Source organism: Chlorocebus sabaeus, chromosome 5 (assembly GCF_047675955.1).
Source record: "Chlorocebus sabaeus isolate Y175 chromosome 5, mChlSab1.0.hap1, whole genome shotgun sequence".
In the NCBI taxonomy this organism is placed as follows: Eukaryota; Metazoa; Chordata; class Mammalia; order Primates; family Cercopithecidae; genus Chlorocebus; species Chlorocebus sabaeus.
In genome coordinates this window covers 64,814,008-64,833,598 of record NC_132908.1, presented here as the reverse complement: position 1 = coordinate 64,833,598, position 19,591 = coordinate 64,814,008, and the positions used below count along the sequence as shown (strand labels likewise).

Sequence of the window (19,591 nt, the reverse complement as noted above, 5' to 3'; positions counted from 1 at the left end):
ATTGCATGATCTCAGCTCACTGCAACCTCTGCCTCCCAGGTTCAAGCGATTCTCCTGCCTCAGCTTCCCAAAGTGCTGGGATTACAGGTGTGAGCTATCGCGCCTGGCCTAATTTTGTACTTTTAGTAGAGAGAGGGTTTCTTCATGTTGGTTAGGCTGGTCTCGAACTCTCCTCAACCTCAGGTGATCTGCCAGCCTCAGCCTCCCAAAGTGCTGGGATTACAGGCCTGAGCCACCACGCCTGGCCTATTTGTTGAGACAGGGCCTTAAGTGATCCTCCCACCTCAGCCTTCCAAGGTGCTGGGATTACAGGCATGGACCACTGCGCTGGGCCATAAGCCTCATTTTTCTTTTTCTTTCTTTTTTTTTGAGATGGAGTTTCACTCTTGTTCAGGCTAGAGTGCAATGGCACGATCTTGCCTCACCGTAACCTCTGCCTTCCAGGTTCAAGCAATTCTCCTGCCTCAGCCTCCTGAGTAGCTGAGATTACAGGCATGCACCACCACACCCAGCTAATTTTTTGTATTTTTAGTAGAGACAGGGTTTCTCCATGTTGGTCAGGCTGGTCTCAAACTCCCAACCTCAGGTGATCCACCTGCCTCGGCCTCCCAAAATGCAGGGCTTACAGGCATGAGCCACCACGCCTGGCCCATGAGCCTAATTTTTCTTAGCTATATAATAAGGTTAGCTCCGTGCTTGTAATCTCAACACTTTGGGTGGCTGAGGGAGGAGGATCATTTAAGGCCAAGAGTTTGAGACCAGCCTGGGTGACATAATGAGACCCTGTCTCTGCCAAAATATAAAATTAGCTGGGTGTGATAGCACAGACCTATAGTCCTAGCTACACAAGAGGCTGAGGCTGGAGAATCGCTTGAGCCCAGGAGGTCAAGGCTGCAGTGAGCCAGGATTGGGTTGCTGCACTCCAGCCTGAGTGACAGAATGAGACTTTGTCTCAAAAAATAAAATAAAGGCTGGGTGCGGTGGCTCAAGCCTGTAATCCCAGCACTTTGGGAGGCCAAGGTGGGCGGATCACGAGGTGAGGAGATCGAGACCATCCTGACTAACACGGTGAAGCCCCATCTCTACTAAGAACGCAAAAAATTAGCTGGGTGAGGTGGTGGGCGCCTGTAGTCCCAGCTACTTGGGAGGCTGAGGCAGGAGAATGGCGTGAACCCAGGAGGCGGAGCTTGCAGTGAACCGAGATTGCGCCACTGCACTAACAGAGCGAGACTCCGTCTCAAAAAATAAATAAATAAATAAATAAAATAAAAATAAAATAAATAAAATAAAATATAAGCGGGGGGGTCATAATCCTGACCTTACAGAGTTGTTGTGAGGGTTAAAAGTAATATGAATTCCAGGTTGATGGCACTCAGAAATCTACACAACACTCCTGTTTTACAGACATTCAGTGCATTAATTAACAAATATTTATTGAACTCTTACTGTGTGCTGGTTTGGGCTCTGGAGAAGAGCAGGAGGGAGGTCCTTAGGTGAAGAGATACATTAATGCAGAGGGGACTGGATTCAGGACATCCATCCCTCAGGCTCTCTCAGAACAATAAGGTACTCCTTGTCCACAGTGCTTCAAATGTGCGAAACACCATCACCATGATGCTCTGGCCTGGGCAGCTGTGCCCAGGGCCCAGCCAGCTTGGCTATCAGCCCACCCCTCTCCTCCAGCTCTAGGATAAAACACACAAAGCCCTTAAGCCCCTGGCCAGAGAGCAGATTCTTTCCCCCCTCCCCAGGCCCCACTCTATTCCATGGAAGGGTAGGGACTTAGAGAGCAAAAACCAGGGGAAAAGTAGGTCACAGCAGGAGGATGGTAGTAATCTCCCTGATGGCTGGCCAGAACAGCCAGGCCCCTGCTCCTGGTCATCCAAGACCAGCTCTGGAAGACTTCTGGGATATACAGCCCCAGCACCATCCTTCCTAGCAGTATGCCCAGGGTAAAGGTGCCACCCTAAAATGACACACCTCCACAGTGGGGTCATTCTCAGTCCAAGCCCTTGCTGACTGTAGCACTACCCATGCTGGACTTAAGAGCTCTATCTTTCGGCCGGGCGCAGTGGCTCACGCCTGTAATCCCAGCACTTTGGGAGGCCGAGATGGGCGGATCACGAGGTCAGGAGATCGAGACCATCCTGACTAACACGGTGAAACCCCGTCTCTACTAAAAATACAAAAATTAGCCGGGCGCGGTGGCGGGCGTCTGTAGTCCCAGCCACACGGGAGGCTGAGGCAGGAGAATGGCGTGAACCCGGGAGGCGGAGCTTGCACTGAGTGGAGATTGCGCCACCGCACTCCAGCCTGGCGACAGAGCGAGACTCCGTCTCAAAAAAAAAAAAAAAAAAAAACAAGAGCTCTATCTTTCATTCCACACCCTCCCACAAGTGCACCCTTTATATCCAGCCCTAGGATGGATGCTAGAGACACAATGAGGATTCTGACAAAAAGGACTTCCTGCCCTTGGGGAATCCACAGTGGGGAATTCTGACCTGTACCTAGACAATAACAAGCTAGTGCTATCAGTACTGAGGCAGAAGGGAATCCAGGAGCTGTGTGGACCTAGAGGAGCCTTCTGATTCAGCTTGTAGTCAGGGTTAGGGAATAATTCCTAGAGGAGGTGATACTACAAGAGTGAGCCACTGCACCTGGCTGAGTTTTTCAATTTAGAAAGTAAAGAATAAGGCCGAACATGGTGGCTCATGCCTGCAATCCCAGCACTTTGGGAGGCCAAGGGGGTCAGATCACCTGAGGTCAGGAGTTCGAGACCAGCCTGGCCAACATGGTGAAACCCATCTCTACTAAAAATACAAAATTAGTTGGGCATGGTGGCAGGCACCTGTAATCCCAGCTACTAGGGAGGCTAAGGCAGGAGAATTGCTTGAACCCAGGAGGTGGAGGTTGCAGTGAGCCAAGATTGCGCCACTGCATTCCAGCCTGGGTGACAAGAGCAAGACTCCATCTCAAAAAAAATAAATAAAAAAAAAATAAAGTGGAGGGAGAGACAATATAAGTCAATGAGGAGACTATGGCAGTGCCTCTATAAACCGTGGGGTGATGGCTTGGAATAGGATCCTGACAGTGGTGGGAGAAGGCTGATCAGAAGAAGGTCCCACCCCCAGAAGGCTTCCTCCTTCCTCAGATTCTGCCTAGCTGATTTTGCTCTTCCTTTCCACCGGTATGAAGAGGGGCTCCTCGCACACCACATGCTGTCATTCCATGGCTTCCAGAAAGCCTTCTGCAATTGTTTTGACACCACACCGCCTACTTCTTCTCAAAGAACAAGGTTGTGGAGAGCAGAGGCCAGAGGAACCCTTACAGTAACCCCAGTTTTTGCCACTTCAGGTCGTATCAGGGGCTTGAATGTGGACTTCAACAGAGGCTCCCCACCTTCTAGAACAGGCCTCCTTCAGACAGACGCGAAAGCCAGAGGAAGGGACTGAGCACACAGTCTGTGCTGTGCCTTGAAGGCTGAGGTGACAGGCAGAGAGAGGAGGAGGTGAAATGGTCAGGAGCCCAGAGGCTGGGGAGGGAGTGGAGCTGAGATCAAGGGCACCTCACCAGCTCACCTGGCCCCCAGGGGCAGGGATAGAAGGGGTAGGCAGTGCTAGGAGTGCAGGGCTGAGACCCCGCCCTCCCGACCCCAAGCCAGCACAGGAAAGTAGAGGAAGACTGTGCATTCCGGCAGATCTCTGGTCTCCACTGGAGGAGCTCTTGGGACCTGCACGAAATGGAAAGTTTTGCGCTGCCACTGGGAAACCAGTGTTTGTAAGGAGGAAGATTGATTCCCCTGTGGTGGCCCTCAGCCCCGCCCATTCCATCTAAGCAAAGGATCAGTTTCTGGGAGTCCCTGGCCCCAGCCAAGCAAGGCCGCAGCCAGGAGAAAGGAAGGAGCTTAGTACAAATATAAATACCTTTAATGAAAAGCCCTGCTGCGCTCTGCAGAGCCTGGACAACCACCGCCAGGGCAGGGCTGGAGGCATAGGCACTGCCACCTGACCTGATAGGCTAGGCCAGAGGCCCCAGGAGGTAGGTCAGAGCCAGAGCAGCCGCCAGCAGTGGGGGCGCAGGGGCCATGGGGAGTGCAGGTGCTGCAGCTGGCAGTGTCTCCTGGTTGGTTTCGGAGCCTGTACCGCGCTCCCGAACATGCACTGGGGCGCTGCACAGAGTGTGCAAGTTATTCGGATGGGGGGCCCGGCGAGCTTCTTGCTGTAGTGATTCCCACACTGCAGCTGCCTCCTCCGGACAGCCCAACAGGACCCGAGAGGCACAGGCATGGAAGTCATTCCAAGATCTGTTAAGGGAGTGGGATTAGGGGGATTAGGTGAGGCAAGGAGATTTTGGTTTGGGAAATAAAAGGTTCAGTCCCCAATGGTGGCACAGGTTGGGCCACTGCCTCGCACCCGCTGGTACCTGCAGATGGTCTCCAGCTCGCCTCCGCGGCCCATGCCGTCCCCCAAGCGGATGAGACACTCGGCGAAGCCCTGGTATATGGTGTCACAGCGGTTTGGGCCCACTGCAGCTGCTGCCAGGGGAGGTACAAGGACTAGAAGTGGGGTGGGGGTGGGGGAATGGTAGATAGGATGAGCCAGGCCCGTCCCCCAGCCCCCAGGGGCTTGTTTACCTGGGAGCACTCTGGGGATGTGACTCAGCGGAAAAAGGGTGCCCTAGGGAACTAAAGGGCAAATCTGGGGATTACCTACCCAGGCCCCCTTCAAGGTAAGACCCAGACTGGGATTTGCACAGGGGGAGGGGATGTTGTGTCCCCCAAGTCAGCTCTTCCTCTGAGCTTCTGGGGCCCCAGGTGGGATAAGGAGGGTTCACATGAAGGAATCAGGATAGGGTGGAGGGGAGGGTGGTCCAGAGGCCCGGGACTAGAAACAAGTGCATCTCTCTGCGGTTTAGACAAGCTTTGCTTGGCCCTCCAAACTCTCTCTAAAGATAGGTATTTTTGGAGAGACAGGGCAGGATGCAAAGGTATTGGGATCCAGGCCAGACCTTCAGAGAGGACTTAGGGATCCTATGACCGATCTATAAGTCCTGCCATTGCCATGTCTCCCTTTATCATAAGAGGGGATGCAAATTTTGGAGTCCTTCCCCCATAACTAGGGCTGTTTGTGCCTCTCACTTTCTGTCCTGAAGTCACCAGCACACCTTCCTGGAGCCCTTGCAACTCTTCTCCACCCTGGTGCCCAGTGTTCCCACAAACCCTATGCCCAGTCTGGCCTTGCTGGGCGAGAAGGGGGTGTGGCCCGGGCCCCAGACGCCCGCACTCACCGAGGGGCAGCAACAGCAACGGCCTCAGGGCACGGGGTGGTTGCCAGCAGCAGCGGCGGCGGCAGCAGCGGCAGTGGCAGCGGCGCATCGTCCCTGGCTGAGAGCCTAGTGCGGGAGCTAGCTGCTTGGAGTGCAGCCCGTCCGCCCAGCCCCCGGAGGGAGGGACGGTGATTGGATGGAAGCCGGGGGTGGGGCTCCGAACCCAGCTGGCGGCTCCGCCTCCAACACCCAAATGGGTAAAGGAGCGAGAAGGGACCTCAGAAAGCAGAAATTCCCAGGAGCACAGGCTGGTGCTGAGCAGGCCCCTGGACCCTCACCCCATAAAAGGAGGGAGAAGGGAGATCTGGGAAGGCAGTTGGAACAGATGAGTGGGTAACCCCGCCCCTTGGCTGGGTTGGTCTAGACAGAGCTCCACAGGGAAGAGAGGGGCAGGGAAGGAACAGAGGGCAGTTATGAGAGTCACACCAAAGACAAACCAAAAGCACACACATACTCCGTTTTATTCCAAAAGCATTTAATTGAATTTCTCAATATTTTTCAAAAACAAAAAGATCCAAATTAGAGGTAAAAAGGAACATGGAAAATTCCACTCAAGTGGTGTCACGATCTCAGGGTCATGCTCCAGGCATGGCAGAACCCAAGCAGGCACAATACCTGCCCTGGGCCCAGCCTAAACCTTCTGACTACCACACCCTGTAGACCACGGCCAGTGCTCCCTGCTCCCTGACCCCCAAACACCCCAGAAATGGGGGCCTGAGCAGGTAAAGGCCAGCCGTGACCCTGCCTCGGCCTAGGCCTGTCTGATGGCCTTCAGTGCCATCCCACCCCTGGGCAAGGCAGGCTTAGCAGCTAAGGGAGGCTGGGGGTCACGAGACCATGCAGCATGAGGCTGAGACGCCGGGCCGCTTTGCCAAGTGAGTTGTGTGGCTCAGCCTGCAGGAACTGAAAAAGCTTTTGGCGCACCTGGGCCATAACGGAGCCCATGTGGTCCCGAGTGATGGGGTCACTGTGGTCCAGATGCATCACGGCCTCTTCCAGGTAGCTGGGGATGGGGGAAAGGACAGGGTACAGGTGGGCACCAGCAGATGGGAGCGCCCCCTGGTGGAACTGAAGCCCAGAGGGAACCCTCTGGGTGAGGGCAGAGAGGATTGGTGGAGAAAATTAGGAAGAGGATTCAGGCAGAAGTGGGTGTCAGCTTCAAACTGCTCGCTCCCACTCCCCCACTCCCCAGCTCATCTCCCCATTCCTGGCTGCCCCCACTTACCTGAGCTTGAGGTCAGTTCGAGTGCCAAGGTCAGATGCCAGCTGCTGGATGAGGGAAAGGAGCACAGGCTGAGAGAGTGGGCAGGGTGGCTGCCCAAAAACCTGGGCTGGGTCTACAGTTTCACACACATACAGCACCAGGTTCAGGTCAGCAGCTGTCAGTGCCTGGAGGAGAAAAAAAGAGCAGTGTTTATAGCAAATTATCAGGATGGAATGTCTGTTTATCTGAACTGTGTGGCCTGAGGGAGGAAGACCACAGGGTGCGCTAGTGAGGGCTCCAGAGGGACTCAGAGAGAGCCCCGCAGGGTTGTATAGTTACCCTAGGGGATTGGGAAATGGTTCCTGAGAAGGGTAGTTGTAAAGCAAGGTGGGGTAGGTGGGAAGAAGGGGGTCCAGGAAGAGGAAGCAGCAGGGACAATGGCCTGGAGGCCAAAGGGAACCAAGAACAGTCTGCTGGGGCCAGAAGGTGCAAAGCTGGTGGGTGGAATGTATGGTGTGTGGGCCTTGTCAAGAGACACGTGACCCTTACCAGGGCCTAACGCCTATCGTACCTGCTGGAAGGCCTGATTGAGGTGGCCCTGCTGCAGCAGCTGCAGGATATGGGCTTGCTGGGCCTGGCAGTCAAGGTGGGCAGAGGGGACGGGTGTGCCAGCAGCTGAGCGCATGGCCTGCATGATGCTGGAGGTGACAGCGGCCTGCTGCTCCTTGAGCGCCACACTCACCTCACCCTTAACGATGCGCTGTACCTGTGCTAAAATGGACTCCTGAAGGCTGCAAAGGGAAGTGAATGAGGTGAAGTGGACAGGGAGCCCAGTCTGGCCTTTCTCAAGCCCACCACCTTGCCCAGTACTCTGTCCACACACCTGCCCACAGCCACATGCAGCTGGTGCTGCACCTCAGCCCGAACACTGCTGGCCACGGTGGCTGCCATCTGCTCAGTGGCACTCTGCAGTGTGCTGACCAGGCCCCGCAGCTGGGCCAGCACAGGCTCCCTGGCCTCCTGTTCCCGTGCCTTCCGGCTCTTCATGTGGCTTTCTAGCTGCTGCAAGTCTGAGGGGTGACCACGGGGACTATAAGAGGAACAGAAGGAAAGAGGATAACCCCTCCCACCTTGGGCCATATGACCCCACTCACATTCCTGTGTCCCCAGTCGGAAGCTATCATTGATTTGCTGGAACATGGCCTGGCAGCTCTTCTCAAAGGCCGGCAGCACCACACTCTGGAAGGCTTCCCGGTAGGCTGCCTGCATCGGCCCCTGTAATGTGTCTGCAGCTGCTCGGGCAATGGCATCAGTCAAGTTCTGGGGTTAGAAGAGGGGGTCAAGTTGAAAACCTGAGTCTGCTGGGTGCAGTGGCTCACACCTGTAATCCTAGCACTTTGGGAGGCCGAGGCGGGCGGATCATGAGATCAGGAGATCGAGACCACCCTGGCCAACATGGTGAAACCCTGTCTCCACTAAAAATACAAAAATTAGCTGGGTGTGGTGGCGCGCGCCTGTAGCCCCAGCTACTTGTCAGGCTGAGGCAGGAGAATCACTTGAACCCGGAAGGCAGAGGTTGCAGTGAGCTGAGATTGCACCATTGAACTCCAGCCTGGGAGGCAGAGTGAGACTCCATCTCAAAAAAAAAAAAACAAAAACAAACAAACAAAAAAGAAAACCTGAAAACCTGAGCCCAACCTGGCCTGACTAGGCCCAGGAACCACCACCTCCACCCACATCTTGGGCCCTATAGCACCTTGGACTTGAGCAGCTTGGAGATGTTCTCTTTCATGCTGCCCTCCACAGCTGTGAGCTTGGTAGCCACTGAGTTGCTCAGTTGGCCTGCCATAGGCTCCAGACTCCTTGAGACACCTGGCAGAGGGGAAGAGGGGAAGGTGGAGCCATGAGAAGCAGCTTGACAGGTACCCCCACTTTCACCTGAACCACCCAAAAGGAATCTGCATGCAAAACTCACATGGAGGGACTGTCTTCTTGATCTCATCCCGTATGCTGCGCTCTAGTCGCCCAGCTACAGCTGAAGACAGTGCTTGGGACAACTGTTGTGTCAGCTGCTCCTGCAGCTGCCCTCCCCGCTGCTGCCCCTCAGCCAGTGCTCGCTCCAGCCGCCGCTCTGCGCCGTAGCTAAGGAACAGGCCTGGAGCAGGTCGTGTACTCCTTCCCAGGCCAAGAATGCTGCCCCCATCCCTATGCCATGTTGTGCTACCAGTCTCAAGGATACGCTCCTGCTCGTGCCGGGTCTCAAGGGCACGTTCTACGTGGCCTGTAACTGTGCTCTGCAGGCCTTCGAGTTGGGTACACAGACGCTGCAGCAGCTCTTCTTGGCTGTGCCGCAGCTCTGCCAGCTCTCTCTGCTGTTGCCAAATTAGCGCTGGCCAGTCCTCAGGGGGCTCTGGCACCTGTCAATAGCACTGACAGTCACACGATGCCTGCCCCACCCATCCCCACACACCAGACCAGGGAATGGCCCAGAGCCCTTCTCCACCCCCACAGGGTGAAGTTCCACAAGTACAAAGTGGGCTCGTTCACTTACCTGGTGCTCTGTGAGCCGGGATCCCATGGCTGCATCCCTGCCATAGGTGAGAAGCACCTCAGGCTACGTCAGGCAGCCTGGAGACCACCCTCTCCCTCCCTAGGATTCCTCCCTACCCATCATCCTTCTTGCTTTTCCTTTTGAGCTTGGGTGAGGTTCGAGGGGATCCCTTGGTCTTCCAGTCCTTGGCAGGCAGCCGTGGAGCAGGAACTTTGGTGCCAAAGCCTCCTGAAGCAGAGGCAAGGCTGGCTACCTCATCATCATGGTCACTGTGGGAAGGGGAAGGAGGAGTAAGCCTCTGCCCACTTGCTGCCCATCCCCACATGAGGACAATGGTGTAGAGTGGCACCCACCTTTGCTCAGCACTGGCATCCTGACTGTCACGTTGCTGCAGCAGGTGATATGGTGGTCGGTGGAAGGCCAGGCTCTTGTGCTTTTCCTGAAGGCCATTCCTGGGGCTGGAAGGACAGGCCAACTCAGCAGAGGATGAATCTATCTGAAGTCCCTCCTGCTAACACACTTTTCCCCTCCCAAGCTCCTCACCTTTCTGCCAGGGTGCTGCAGGTCTCACGAGTAATGTCAGGTGCTGTGGGCCAAACCTGACTGTCAGGAGTCGAGGCCTCCTGGGTCAAGGCTGCCTCCAGGAGGGAGGGGGTACTATGCCGATCTCCGTCCCCAGGGCCTCCATCAAGGCCAAGCTGGGGGCCGAGCTCGGGCCCTGGCCGGGGCCGTGGGGACAGTAGGTGCAGTGCTGAGGCGGCTGAAGCCATACTGTCTGGCTCAAGGCCCTCTGGTGCAGAGGAGCCAAAACCACGGGACAGGGCCTCAGATGCAATCTCAGGGATGTCCTGGGACAGGGCAGTGGAAGCTGAGGAGATGACATCAGGGGAACGGGTGCGGCTAGGGGAGGCTTGGGGTAGCCCCAGGGGCTCCACTTCCTGCAGCTCCAGGGACAGTGCAGAGGCAGCAGTAGGCACCTGAGGAGGGCCAAAGATGGGGGCTTAAGTGACAGGAGGTGAGGCAGGGATGGGGGCACAGACACGAAGCATTAGTATTAGCAGTAATGAGAGACGGGGCAGCAGAGTCAAAAGGTCAAGTGGGGATACAGGTCAAAAACGAGGCCACAGCCCAGAAGAGGAGGTGGGGACAGGGAGGCTGAGAAGACACCCACCAAGAAACACAGGAGGGTGAAATGACCTCAGGGAAACATGGACCATGTTGGGTAGAGCAGGATCAGCAGCAGGGGGGTCGGGAGGAACCCACCACCTACCTTCCCTGCTGCCGCCCACCTGCTCCCCACACTTCACACACACACCCATTCACACACCTGGCCCGGCCCCTTGGGAGTCAGTTTGTCGGCTGGGGCTGGGAGCAGGCTGGGCAGGAGGCCGCGTGGGCTTGCCTGCAGGCTGCCACTGCTGTTCATTGTCAGGCTGCCATCCAGCTGCAGCTTGGGGCTCAAAGTCAGCTCCTCAGGTGGCCTGGTGGGGGAAGCTTGAGGTGTCAGTAGCCAGAGCTTGGCATCATCTGGTACCAGCCCCTGCCATCCTCCATCTCTGACCCTTGCCTCACCTGGTCAAGGAGGGGTCCACAGCTGAGGTGCTGCTCATGGCAGACACAGCTGTAAGGGAGCTGCTGCTGCTGCTGCTGCTGCTGCTGCTGCTGCTGCTACCACTGCTGCTGCTGCTGGGAGAGGCAGTGATCTGGGGAGATGCAGGGAATAAGACCTGTGGCCTATGGCTGAGGCATTCCCAGGTCCCCCTACCTTGGGAGAGTACCTGCTGCAAGGAGGCGCTAGGTGTCATGAAGGCGTCAGGTGTCATCAACTTGGGCTTGGTCTCACTGCTCAGACTGAGGAAGTTGGCAGGTGCAGGCAGCTCCACGATTCGTCGGAGGTCAGGCTGGGAGCCGTGAGTGGCTGACCCCAGGCCCTCGGAGCCCAGTTCGGGCCGAGACTCTCCAAATGCTGCAGGGCAAGTTGCCACTTGAGTCAGATCTCAGACCCTGGTCAGTCCAACTTACCCAACCTCCCTCTCATGCCCTACTCACTAAAGTCCTCATGGGCAGTGTGGGTGGGGAGTGGGGCCACCACATCAGGGTTCAACTGTGGCTGGAAGCGGATCTGCACATCTTGCAGTGCCCTGCAGGAAAAGAAGGGGGAGAATAAAGTGCTCCAAGGGCAAGGATCAGTAGAGTGGAGACAGACACAGACAGGGCACTGATGGGCCTCCCCAAACACTCACTTAGTATGCACACAAAAGAGTTTGATGAGCACACCAGCTGCAGACTCCATGGCACCAGCTCCATGGGTACCATCTGAAAGGATAGTGTGGACGATGAAGCCCCCGGCCCTCTCTGTGCCTCCACACCCCCTAGATACATGGACACATAGCTCTGACCCTGGGGCAGCTCACCAGCACCCAGGCTGTCATTTTCCTCTTCGGCAGGCAGCACCTCAGTGTGCCGCAGCCGGCAGCGACTCACAACCTGGATACCGAAGCTCAGCACAGGGTGGGTGAGCAGGAACTCCGAGATGGAGCTGAAGCAGGCATGACCCTCCTCCTGGTTCTGCAGCAGCTCCATCACATAGAGGACCTGCACAGGCAGAACGTTCCTAGCTGAGCTCAGAGGCTAAGGGCTGCAATGCGCCACCTGCCCCTTGGCCTTCCTCTATAATCCCAGCTCTGCCCAGGTTACCCCATGGCAGCCTACCTTCCGTTGCACATCGCTGAGAATCAGGTATTCTGCTGAGAGGTCCAAGCAAACCTTGAGGCTAGGGGGCACACTCACTGAGCTGAAGATATCTGGGGAGAAGCTAGAGAGCCACAAAGCAGAGTAAATGAGGCTGAGAACTGAAGAAAGCCACATTCCCAACCCTGCTGCCCCTGCCCGGTCCCCCAGCCTTCCAACTACTCCTTACCGAACAGTCTGCAGGCAGGTCCAGGACACCGTACACCACATCTTTAGCTCTCGGTTCTGGTCAGCACCAGTAATAAGGAACCTCCAGAAAGGGACACTGCAAGGCAACAAGGCACTGACTGGCTGGCTGGGCCCCCTGCTGGGAGCCATGGTCCAGCCCACCACCCACTAGGCTGCCCACTCACTCACTCAGGGTCTTGTTTCTTATGGTTGTCACAGAACAGGAGGCAGGAGAGGGGCCGCCCATCATGAGGCTTCCACTCGTGCAGACACCTGCAGGTAGGCAGATGAGGGGCCTGAGTGAGCAGTCCAGTCGGCTACCTCGGGAGGATCCTGGTCCCTGAGGCCCTGCCTTACCTTGGCTCATCTTGCCCCTCAATGTAGATCTGCCAGAACTTGACATAGCCATCATGGCTCGCAGTAGCCAGCACAGTCCCATCAGGGGAGAGAGCTCCTTCACTGAGGCACTAGAAAGAACCCAAAAAGCTTTGCTGACTAGAGGTGAGCACAAGTCCCTCCCAAGTGAGAATGGTAATGAGCTGGACTGACTCATGGTGGGACTGGCATGCTTGTGTGACTGACTGAATGAACAGGGTCCCTAGAGAAGGCCAGATCTGCAGGGTGCTGCGAGGTAAGGAGAAAACTGCACAGGCAAGGGCCACTTTGAGCTCAGAGTCCCCATGGGCAGAATGCTAGTAAAGCTGCCCGGACAGCTGTGGATATAGGGAACAGAGGACAGATATGAGGAAGGGGAGGGCAGGGGAGGCAGGCAGTCACAGGCTTACCGTGCTATGACCTTTTACCACAATGAAGCCCTGCTTGATCTGGCTGACATCCACAGGCCAAGTGCTGTGGCTGGAGCGGAGCATGTCCAGGTCCCACACCTCAGCCTGGAAGGCACAGAGAGGTGAGTGTGCAGCCCATCCTCACACTATGGCTTCCCTGGCGCCTCCTCGCCATGCCAGCCCCCTCACCCGGTCTTCATGCAGCAGGGCCACCGTCGGGCTGCTCTCCTCACAGCAGTCCTCGCTCTCCTCCGGGATGAAGGGGCACCAGATGATCCTGCGAAAGTGGTTCAGTGGCGTGCCCTCTGGCTGCCGGATATGGACCAAGATCTCTTCTCTGAGCAGGGTGTTAAGGGCTAGATAGGTGAATGAAGAGGCGTGACACCCCAGCTCCGCCCACCCTTCTTCAGTCCCACCACCCACGGGAAGGAATGGATACTGAATTTTGCCATTAACCAGAGCCAAGCGCCACACGAACAGGTTGCCTGCCTCATCCAGGCAGGCCAGCTGTGGAGAGTTGAGGTGTGCAAAAGCCAGATCAGCCACACTGCCTGTGAAGCCCTTGAGCAAGGTCCGCTCCGAAGTGCTGACACTGATCACCCGCACCATGGCGGAGCCATTGTTGGCAGCTGGAATCAGGAGAGCAGTGCACCATGAGTACATATCCAGGCTCAGGCAGCAGCAGAGAAGCGCTGCCCCTGTCTGTCTCCCTGCCACCACCATAGTCGCAAGCTTGGTTTTCCCACCCAGCTCCCCAGGAGGCAGCATGGACAAACCTCCCATTGTACCCCTAAGGCCTGAGTGGCTTGATGTTGGAACTGGCTCTGTTGGACGTCCAGCATAACATTCCTTCCTCCCCACTGTCTTTACTCACCCCGAATGGCATAGGCCAAGAAGGAGTTAGACACAGCAATCAGGTTGCCATAGTAGTACTTCTGCTCCCAGTCATACTTGGCGACAGGCTGAATTTTCACCTGAGAACCCAGGGTGAGAAAAGTCATGGAACTTCCCTAGAGCCTAGGTGGCCCCCAACATCCCTGGGGATGGGAAAGGACACAGATGCAAGTCCAGCTACCCACTGTTACCTCCTGGAGCCAGACTCCCACAGAGGCTTGGCACCCAGCCCTGGCTTCTTGAAACTGGGAAAGTGTCAAGGTGGCCCCACAGGAACTGGCAGCATGAGGGAGACCGGAAAGGCTGGGTGTGCCCCTATACATTATATATGCCACAGCATCCTAGTACCTACCTTGTTGCTTCCCCGGGCCTTGCTTGAAATGCTAGAGTCACTGCTGGCCACAATCTCCACCTCCTTGGCCAAAATCCCAATGCAGGTGGAGCTATCATCTCCTGAGAGACAGCTGTGGGGAAGAGTGCAAAAACTTTGTCTCTTGTTCACCCAAAGGCTCAATGGGCAGGGATGGGAGGAAGCGAGGACATAGCCAGCCTGGTAAAGGTATCTAGTCCAATGTCAGCTTTGCCTGGTACACCGGCCCCAGACCCACAGCTCCGCTTGCTCACCTCCTTCCTTGAGAATGAGTCTACTTTAATTTTAAACCAGGTATCCAGGCCAAACCCTTGAGCTTGTCCTTGCCTCTCATCCTAGTGCAAGCTCAAACTCCACCCCAGGTCATCGAGAGAGGAAGCAGCAGAGGCTGCTGGCCCTGCTCACTCCCCATCTCATGGCTTCAGCTAGGAAGACACCCCAAACACACCATCACCACCATTGTCGTCTCCTAGGTACTCACATGACCTGCTTCTCTTGCAGGTTAATGGGTGGCATGGTCCGAAGACCAGTCTTGTTTGTTGAGGTACCATCACCTGAGCAGAGCGGGTCTGGGACCAGAAGCCCATTGAGGTCCCCATTGTAGGCACTGGATGGCCGTGGGCTCTCTGCACTGGGGCCTGGGGACAGAGAGGGTCACTCTGATAAGGTTGCTCGACCTGCCCACAAGCTTCTCCCCTTGCAGAATTTCCTTCAAGAACTATGAGGTGTTCTAAGAACACTCAACTGAGCAAAGCATGTCCATGAGGAGGAGGGCCCTGTGTTCATCTCTCGTTCCATAAACGCTGATGTATGCAGGACCAAGGATGAGCATGAGGCTCTTCTGCCTGGGGGAGGGGTACAAGCCATCAAGGACCCTTTCAGGCCAGTTAATACTCAGGCCTGGGTTATCACAGAACTCTGTGGACTCTGAGTAAGGGCATAGGAACGGTCAGGAAAGACTTTATACAGCAGTTAGTGTGGCCAGAACACACAAACACAGGAAGGATGGAGGGAAAACAAAGCTGCAGAGGCATCAGGTATGATGCTGTGGCACTTAGACTCTTCCCTGTGGGCCATGAGAACCATAGTTTCAAAGGGGAAGGTGACGCGGTCAGTTCTGGCCAGTGGGATGACTAAGATAGCAGGCAGAATGGTTGAGAATCTGGGTGAGAGAGATCAAGGCCTAGACCAACGTAGTGTCAAGATCTGGAGAGAAGATGGGCTCCTAAGGCATGGAAGGGCACTGGTAAGATGTGGAAGGGGCTGCCCCACACAGAAATGGCTCAGAAGAAGCTATCTTGGGCAAGTAAACACAGAATGCAGGGACATAAAGGAGCTGGACCAAAAGGAGAGAAACTATGGGACAGAGTGTGGAGTAAGGAAAGACAGCATTTCAGTTCTTTGCAACTGGCTGGGTTTCAAACACTCTCATAGGCTCAGACACCATTTCCAAAATTCCCAAATGACAAGGAGCCTAGGGCTCCACATACAGGAACATAGCAAGTTTCCACTCACAATAGTCTTTCAGTTCTTTTGGCGCGATCCTGGCTCACTGCAACCTCCACCCTCTGGGTTGAAGCAGTTCTCCTGCACCAGCCTCCCAAGTAGCTGGGATTACAGCTCAGCTAAGTTTTTTTTTTTTTTTTTAGATGGAGTTGCCCAGGCTAGAGTGCAGTGGCATGATCTCAGCTCACAGCAACCTCCGCCTCCCAGGTTCAAGGGATTCTCCTGCCTCAGCCTCCCAAGTAGCTGGGACTACAGGCACGTGCCACCGTGCCCGGCTACTTTCTTTTTATTTTTAGTAGAGACGGGGTTTCACCATCTTGGCCAGGCTGGTCTCGAACTCCTGACCTTGTGATCCACACACCTCGGCCTTCCAAAGTGCTGGGATTACAGGCGTGAGCCACCATACCCAGCTTTTTTTTTTATCTTTGGAGTCTTGCTCTGTCGCCCAGGCTGGAATGCAGTGGCGTAATCTTGGCTCACTGCAAGCTCCGCCTCCCAGGTTCACACCATTCTCCTGCCTCAGCCTCCCGAGCAGCCGGGACTACAGGTGCCCGCCACCATGCCCGGCTAATTTTTTGTATGTTTAGTAGAGATGGGGTTTCACCAAGTTAGCCAGGATGGTCTCAATCTCATGACCTTGTGATCCGCCTGCCTCGGCCTCCCAAAGTGCTGAGATTACAGGCGTGAGCCACTGTGCCCGGCCAATTTTTATATTTTTAGTAGAGACGAGGTTTCACCATGTTGGGAAACCATGTTGGCCAGGCTGGTCTCGAACTTCTGGCCTCAAGCAATCTACCCACCTCGGCCTCCCAAAGTGCTGGGATTATAGGCGGGAGACACCGCACCCAGCCCTCAACAGTCTGAGTTCTGACCTGGTCCTCCAGTGAGAGGAGACAAGAAAGAGCTGCTTGGCAAACAAGGGAATCAAGTGCCAATCAATAAACAAAGAAGTTATAAGGAAAGCCTCCAGGCCACTTCATTCGGATCAGAGCCACTTTAGCTGTTCAGTGACAAGCTGACCACTCTTCCTTCCATGAAGGGTACCATGAGGACAACCAAAAAGCAGGCCCAGGCTGTACATGGTTGGCCATGCCAGGCTCTACCAAATCTCTGCAGAGTCTAGTCTGCAAAGCAGCTGAGCAGCAGAAGAGGTCCACGCCCAACTCATGAGTGAAGAGGGCACACACTCCAGGCCTGGCACAAAGGACCCAGTGGTCTCAGGCAGCAAATGGATTTTCTGAAAGTAGGGCTTAGCTGAATCCACCCCTAGTGAGCACCAGTGCCTGCTTCCAGAAGCAGCCAGTCTGGGCCTCCCAGCAGGTGTAAGAACAAGATCTGAGGAAACATCAGTCCTCCACTGTACACCCACACCATCATCACCGGCCACTTCAGAGATCCCTAAACCTGTCAGTAAACTAGTACCTCCACACGTGCTATTTCCTTTTCCTAATAGGTGCCTTCTACATACATGCCTTGGGTGCCTTTTCTGACACCCAAGACCCTGTTCACATTACCAGACCTAGCCCACTCTCCCCTCTCAGACCTGCACTCTGCACTCACCAGCCTCCACCCTTCCCATGCCCATCACAGTATCGAGACACTCCTCTCTTTCAATGACAACAGTATATTACAACCCTGTTAGCTGTGTCTTGGGGAATCTATGGGGACAAGATTAGTTCTGAGGTATCATTAAAAGCGAAATATGAATGAATGGGAACAAATTAGGGCTTGGAAATATTTGTAGCCTAATTCAGTCAGGGTGGTGCGGTCTGTGGTTTGCCTTCATCCCAGAAAGAACACAGAATTGAGGCTGGACACCTCCTCCATTTCCTCCTGGAAATCAGTTTCAGAACGGGAGGCCTGGAGTCTTTATTCCAGAGAGAAGGGCCAAGTTATGGGGGGGACCGGCGACTCTTCAGCGTCTCGCTTAAGCCTAGGCCCAGAATTCCATATACGGAGCCCAGACCAGGCCTCTGAATCATGGCGAAAGGGAAGAGAAGCTAGGCCAGTCCCAGGAACACTACAGACCTCGGGGCCAGGAAACCAGAGGGCCCCAGCGGATTCAGAGAAGGGACTTCACCTTCAACCCAGACGTTGAAGGACGAGGCAGAACAGCCTGAGGACAAGATAGGGAGGGGTCACACCCAGGGGTCTGCGCCCTTCGAGGGGCACAGTCAATCCCCGTCCACCCTTACCCGCCAGGAAGATCTAGAGCTGGTCCTAAGGGAGCTGCGGGCCCCAAGGGCGGTTCAGACGCGCGCCGCCCTTTTGTCAGCTCGCCTGGGGCCCACCCCCGCAACCCCCGCTCACCGCCCGCGGGTCGGTCCAGCTTGAGGATGTCCCGCAGGTGCTGCGTGGCGTCCTCGATATCGATGCTCGCGCAGGAGGCCATGAGCCCAGCGGCGGGCGCCCAGCCCGCACCGCGTTCGTTCCGCCGCCGCCGCGCACCACCCACCCTCGCCCACCCGCGACGGGGCGAGACAGCAGGACGCCGGTCACTACACTCAGTCCACCCGCAGTTCGCAAACCAACGCCCGCGTACCGTCCCCCAGCCCCGCCAACCCCACCAACCCCACCAACCCCACCAACCGCCTCCACTTCCGGCCCCCACTAGCCGAGGCTTCCGGAACCTGCCAGGGACGGAGAAGAAAGGTTCCGGGCTGGGGGCGGAAGCCTAAACCCCTCCCGCAGCCCGTCCCCCTCGGCGGCCCCGCCCCTGTGCCCGCGAGGTCAGGGAAGTTCCACAGGGATGATGAGGTAAACGTCCACGCACTGGGCCACCCAGAACCCTACTCGACTCAGAAGCCGCCAGGTCCCTGCCCACTCCCAGAGCATGGACTCCGATGGTCCCAGGACGGGGTCAACTCAGCCGCCCATGCTAAGGTCCTTCAGACCCCCAGAATATGCTGAATTGGCAGGTGCCTCAGGTTTCCTTTGGAGAATGGGTGGGAATAACTCAAGGCCTGAGGCGACCCTCGAGGTCATAAAACTCAGGAATTGCAAGAGCAGAGATGGTCCCACCACAATGATCAGTCATTGTTCCCTACTGTCCCCCAGCATCCCCTTGTCCCACCTGGCACCCTCAGGTTAGAAGAAAGAAACCACAGTTTACAAATTCTTCTTTATTGCAGACAGTTCAGGCACAGGTACATGGAAGAAGCTGTATTGCAGATTTTACACAAGGTGGTTTGAGGCAGCAGGCACCTACCTCTTCCCCACCCCCACTTCCCCAAATACACATCAGTCTAGAGATCATTCCCACTGAAATCTCCTGAGCATGTTGTCCTCTCAAATAGCACACCATCCAGCCCTGTGCCCAATGTCACCCGGCAATCTATGGGATCTGAAGAGGTCCTTAGCCTCCACCCGCAGTGGGATGGGGGAAGGGTATCCTTTTACACGTCAGATTTAGCTATGGTGTCCTTACCAATCCTAAAACCCTTAAGAGGGCACTGACCCAAATATTGGGTTTGGTTCTGGCCTATCGTTGCTACGTTGCCACTAGGTTTATACCATCCAGAAGTCTGTGGGATGGGGGGCTAGATTTGTACTGGGCAAGGCCTTTGTCCCCAAAATGGAGAAGCAGAAACTGCCCTAACAGCTAAGACTCCCTGGGATTTGAAGACAGCATGAAGTCTGTATTCTGAGGAAGGGAATAGAGAGAGGCCTGGCAATGTCCTGCAGCAGTCTGAGGGGTGAGGACTCCTAAATTATGAGTCCCTCACAGACTGCCTCCTTCCACAGCTCTTGACCTATACTCCAACCCAACTGGGCCTAGCTCTGTGGGCAGTGGAGGCTGGCTCTTCGGATTACCTGCCTTTGGGTAATGATATCCAAAGCAGATGGGACAGGAGCTGAGCTGCCCTCTGCCTGGCTTGGTGTATGTGGGGCACCCTGGATATGATCCTGATCCGATATGATCCTGATCCTTCTGGGGATACAGCGGACCCCTCCCTTGATACTGCTGAGACCTCAGGGCCTGAATGTGATGGGACATTTTGCCAAGGCCTCTCCAGCTTCAACAGGATTCAGGATCA

General features: G+C 55.7%; 2 protein-coding genes across 7 annotated transcripts; both read right to left on the bottom strand.

The window, feature by feature from the left end:
- Window positions 1–1,435: 1,435 nt before the first annotated feature.
- NRN1L (neuritin 1 like) lies at window positions 1,436–5,677 on the bottom strand. Of its 4 annotated transcripts, XR_005243823.2 has the most exons (4): window positions 5,287–5,677; window positions 4,423–4,555; window positions 3,924–4,303; window positions 3,356–3,730 (listed from the first exon to the last, which is right to left on the bottom strand). XR_005243823.2 is itself a non-coding variant. In XM_038008010.2 (3 exons), the coding sequence occupies exons 1-3, from the start codon at window positions 5,372–5,374 to the stop codon at window positions 1,528–1,530; spliced, it is 279 nt and encodes a 92-aa protein (XP_037863938.1). In that variant the 5' UTR covers window positions 5,375–5,677; the 3' UTR covers window positions 1,436–1,527. The 4 variants fall into 4 exon arrangements, 3 of the variants coding, with proteins under 3 accessions (XP_037863938.1, XP_007992102.1, XP_007992103.1); XM_038008010.2 differs by lacking the exons at window positions 3,356–3,730; window positions 3,924–4,303 and adding an exon at window positions 1,436–1,585; XM_007993911.3 differs by lacking the exon at window positions 3,356–3,730 and having other exon boundaries at window positions 3,909–4,303.
- Window positions 5,678–5,779: 102 nt separating this feature from the next.
- EDC4 (enhancer of mRNA decapping 4) lies at window positions 5,780–18,176 on the bottom strand. 3 transcript variants are annotated; one of them, XM_007993913.3, is made up of 29 exons: window positions 17,865–18,176; window positions 14,530–14,686; window positions 14,031–14,142; window positions 13,659–13,758; window positions 13,224–13,413; window positions 12,974–13,121; window positions 12,785–12,889; window positions 12,357–12,466; window positions 12,189–12,272; window positions 12,001–12,096; window positions 11,793–11,895; window positions 11,495–11,675; window positions 11,324–11,396; window positions 11,130–11,221; window positions 10,859–11,046; window positions 10,653–10,783; window positions 10,408–10,561; window positions 9,624–10,057; window positions 9,434–9,538; window positions 9,197–9,349; window positions 9,081–9,117; window positions 8,769–8,946; window positions 8,505–8,660; window positions 8,286–8,401; window positions 7,684–7,849; window positions 7,413–7,599; window positions 7,101–7,320; window positions 6,551–6,714; window positions 5,780–6,328 (listed from the first exon to the last, which is right to left on the bottom strand). In XM_007993913.3, the coding sequence occupies exons 1-29, from the start codon at window positions 17,944–17,946 to the stop codon at window positions 6,136–6,138; spliced, it is 4,215 nt and encodes a 1,404-aa protein (XP_007992104.2). In that variant the 5' UTR covers window positions 17,947–18,176; the 3' UTR covers window positions 5,780–6,135. The 3 variants fall into 3 exon arrangements, with proteins under 3 accessions (XP_007992104.2, XP_072871593.1, XP_072871592.1); XM_073015492.1 differs by lacking the exon at window positions 17,865–18,176 and adding an exon at window positions 14,794–15,631; XM_073015491.1 differs by having other exon boundaries at window positions 8,505–8,946.
- Window positions 18,177–19,591: the final 1,415 nt, after the last annotated feature.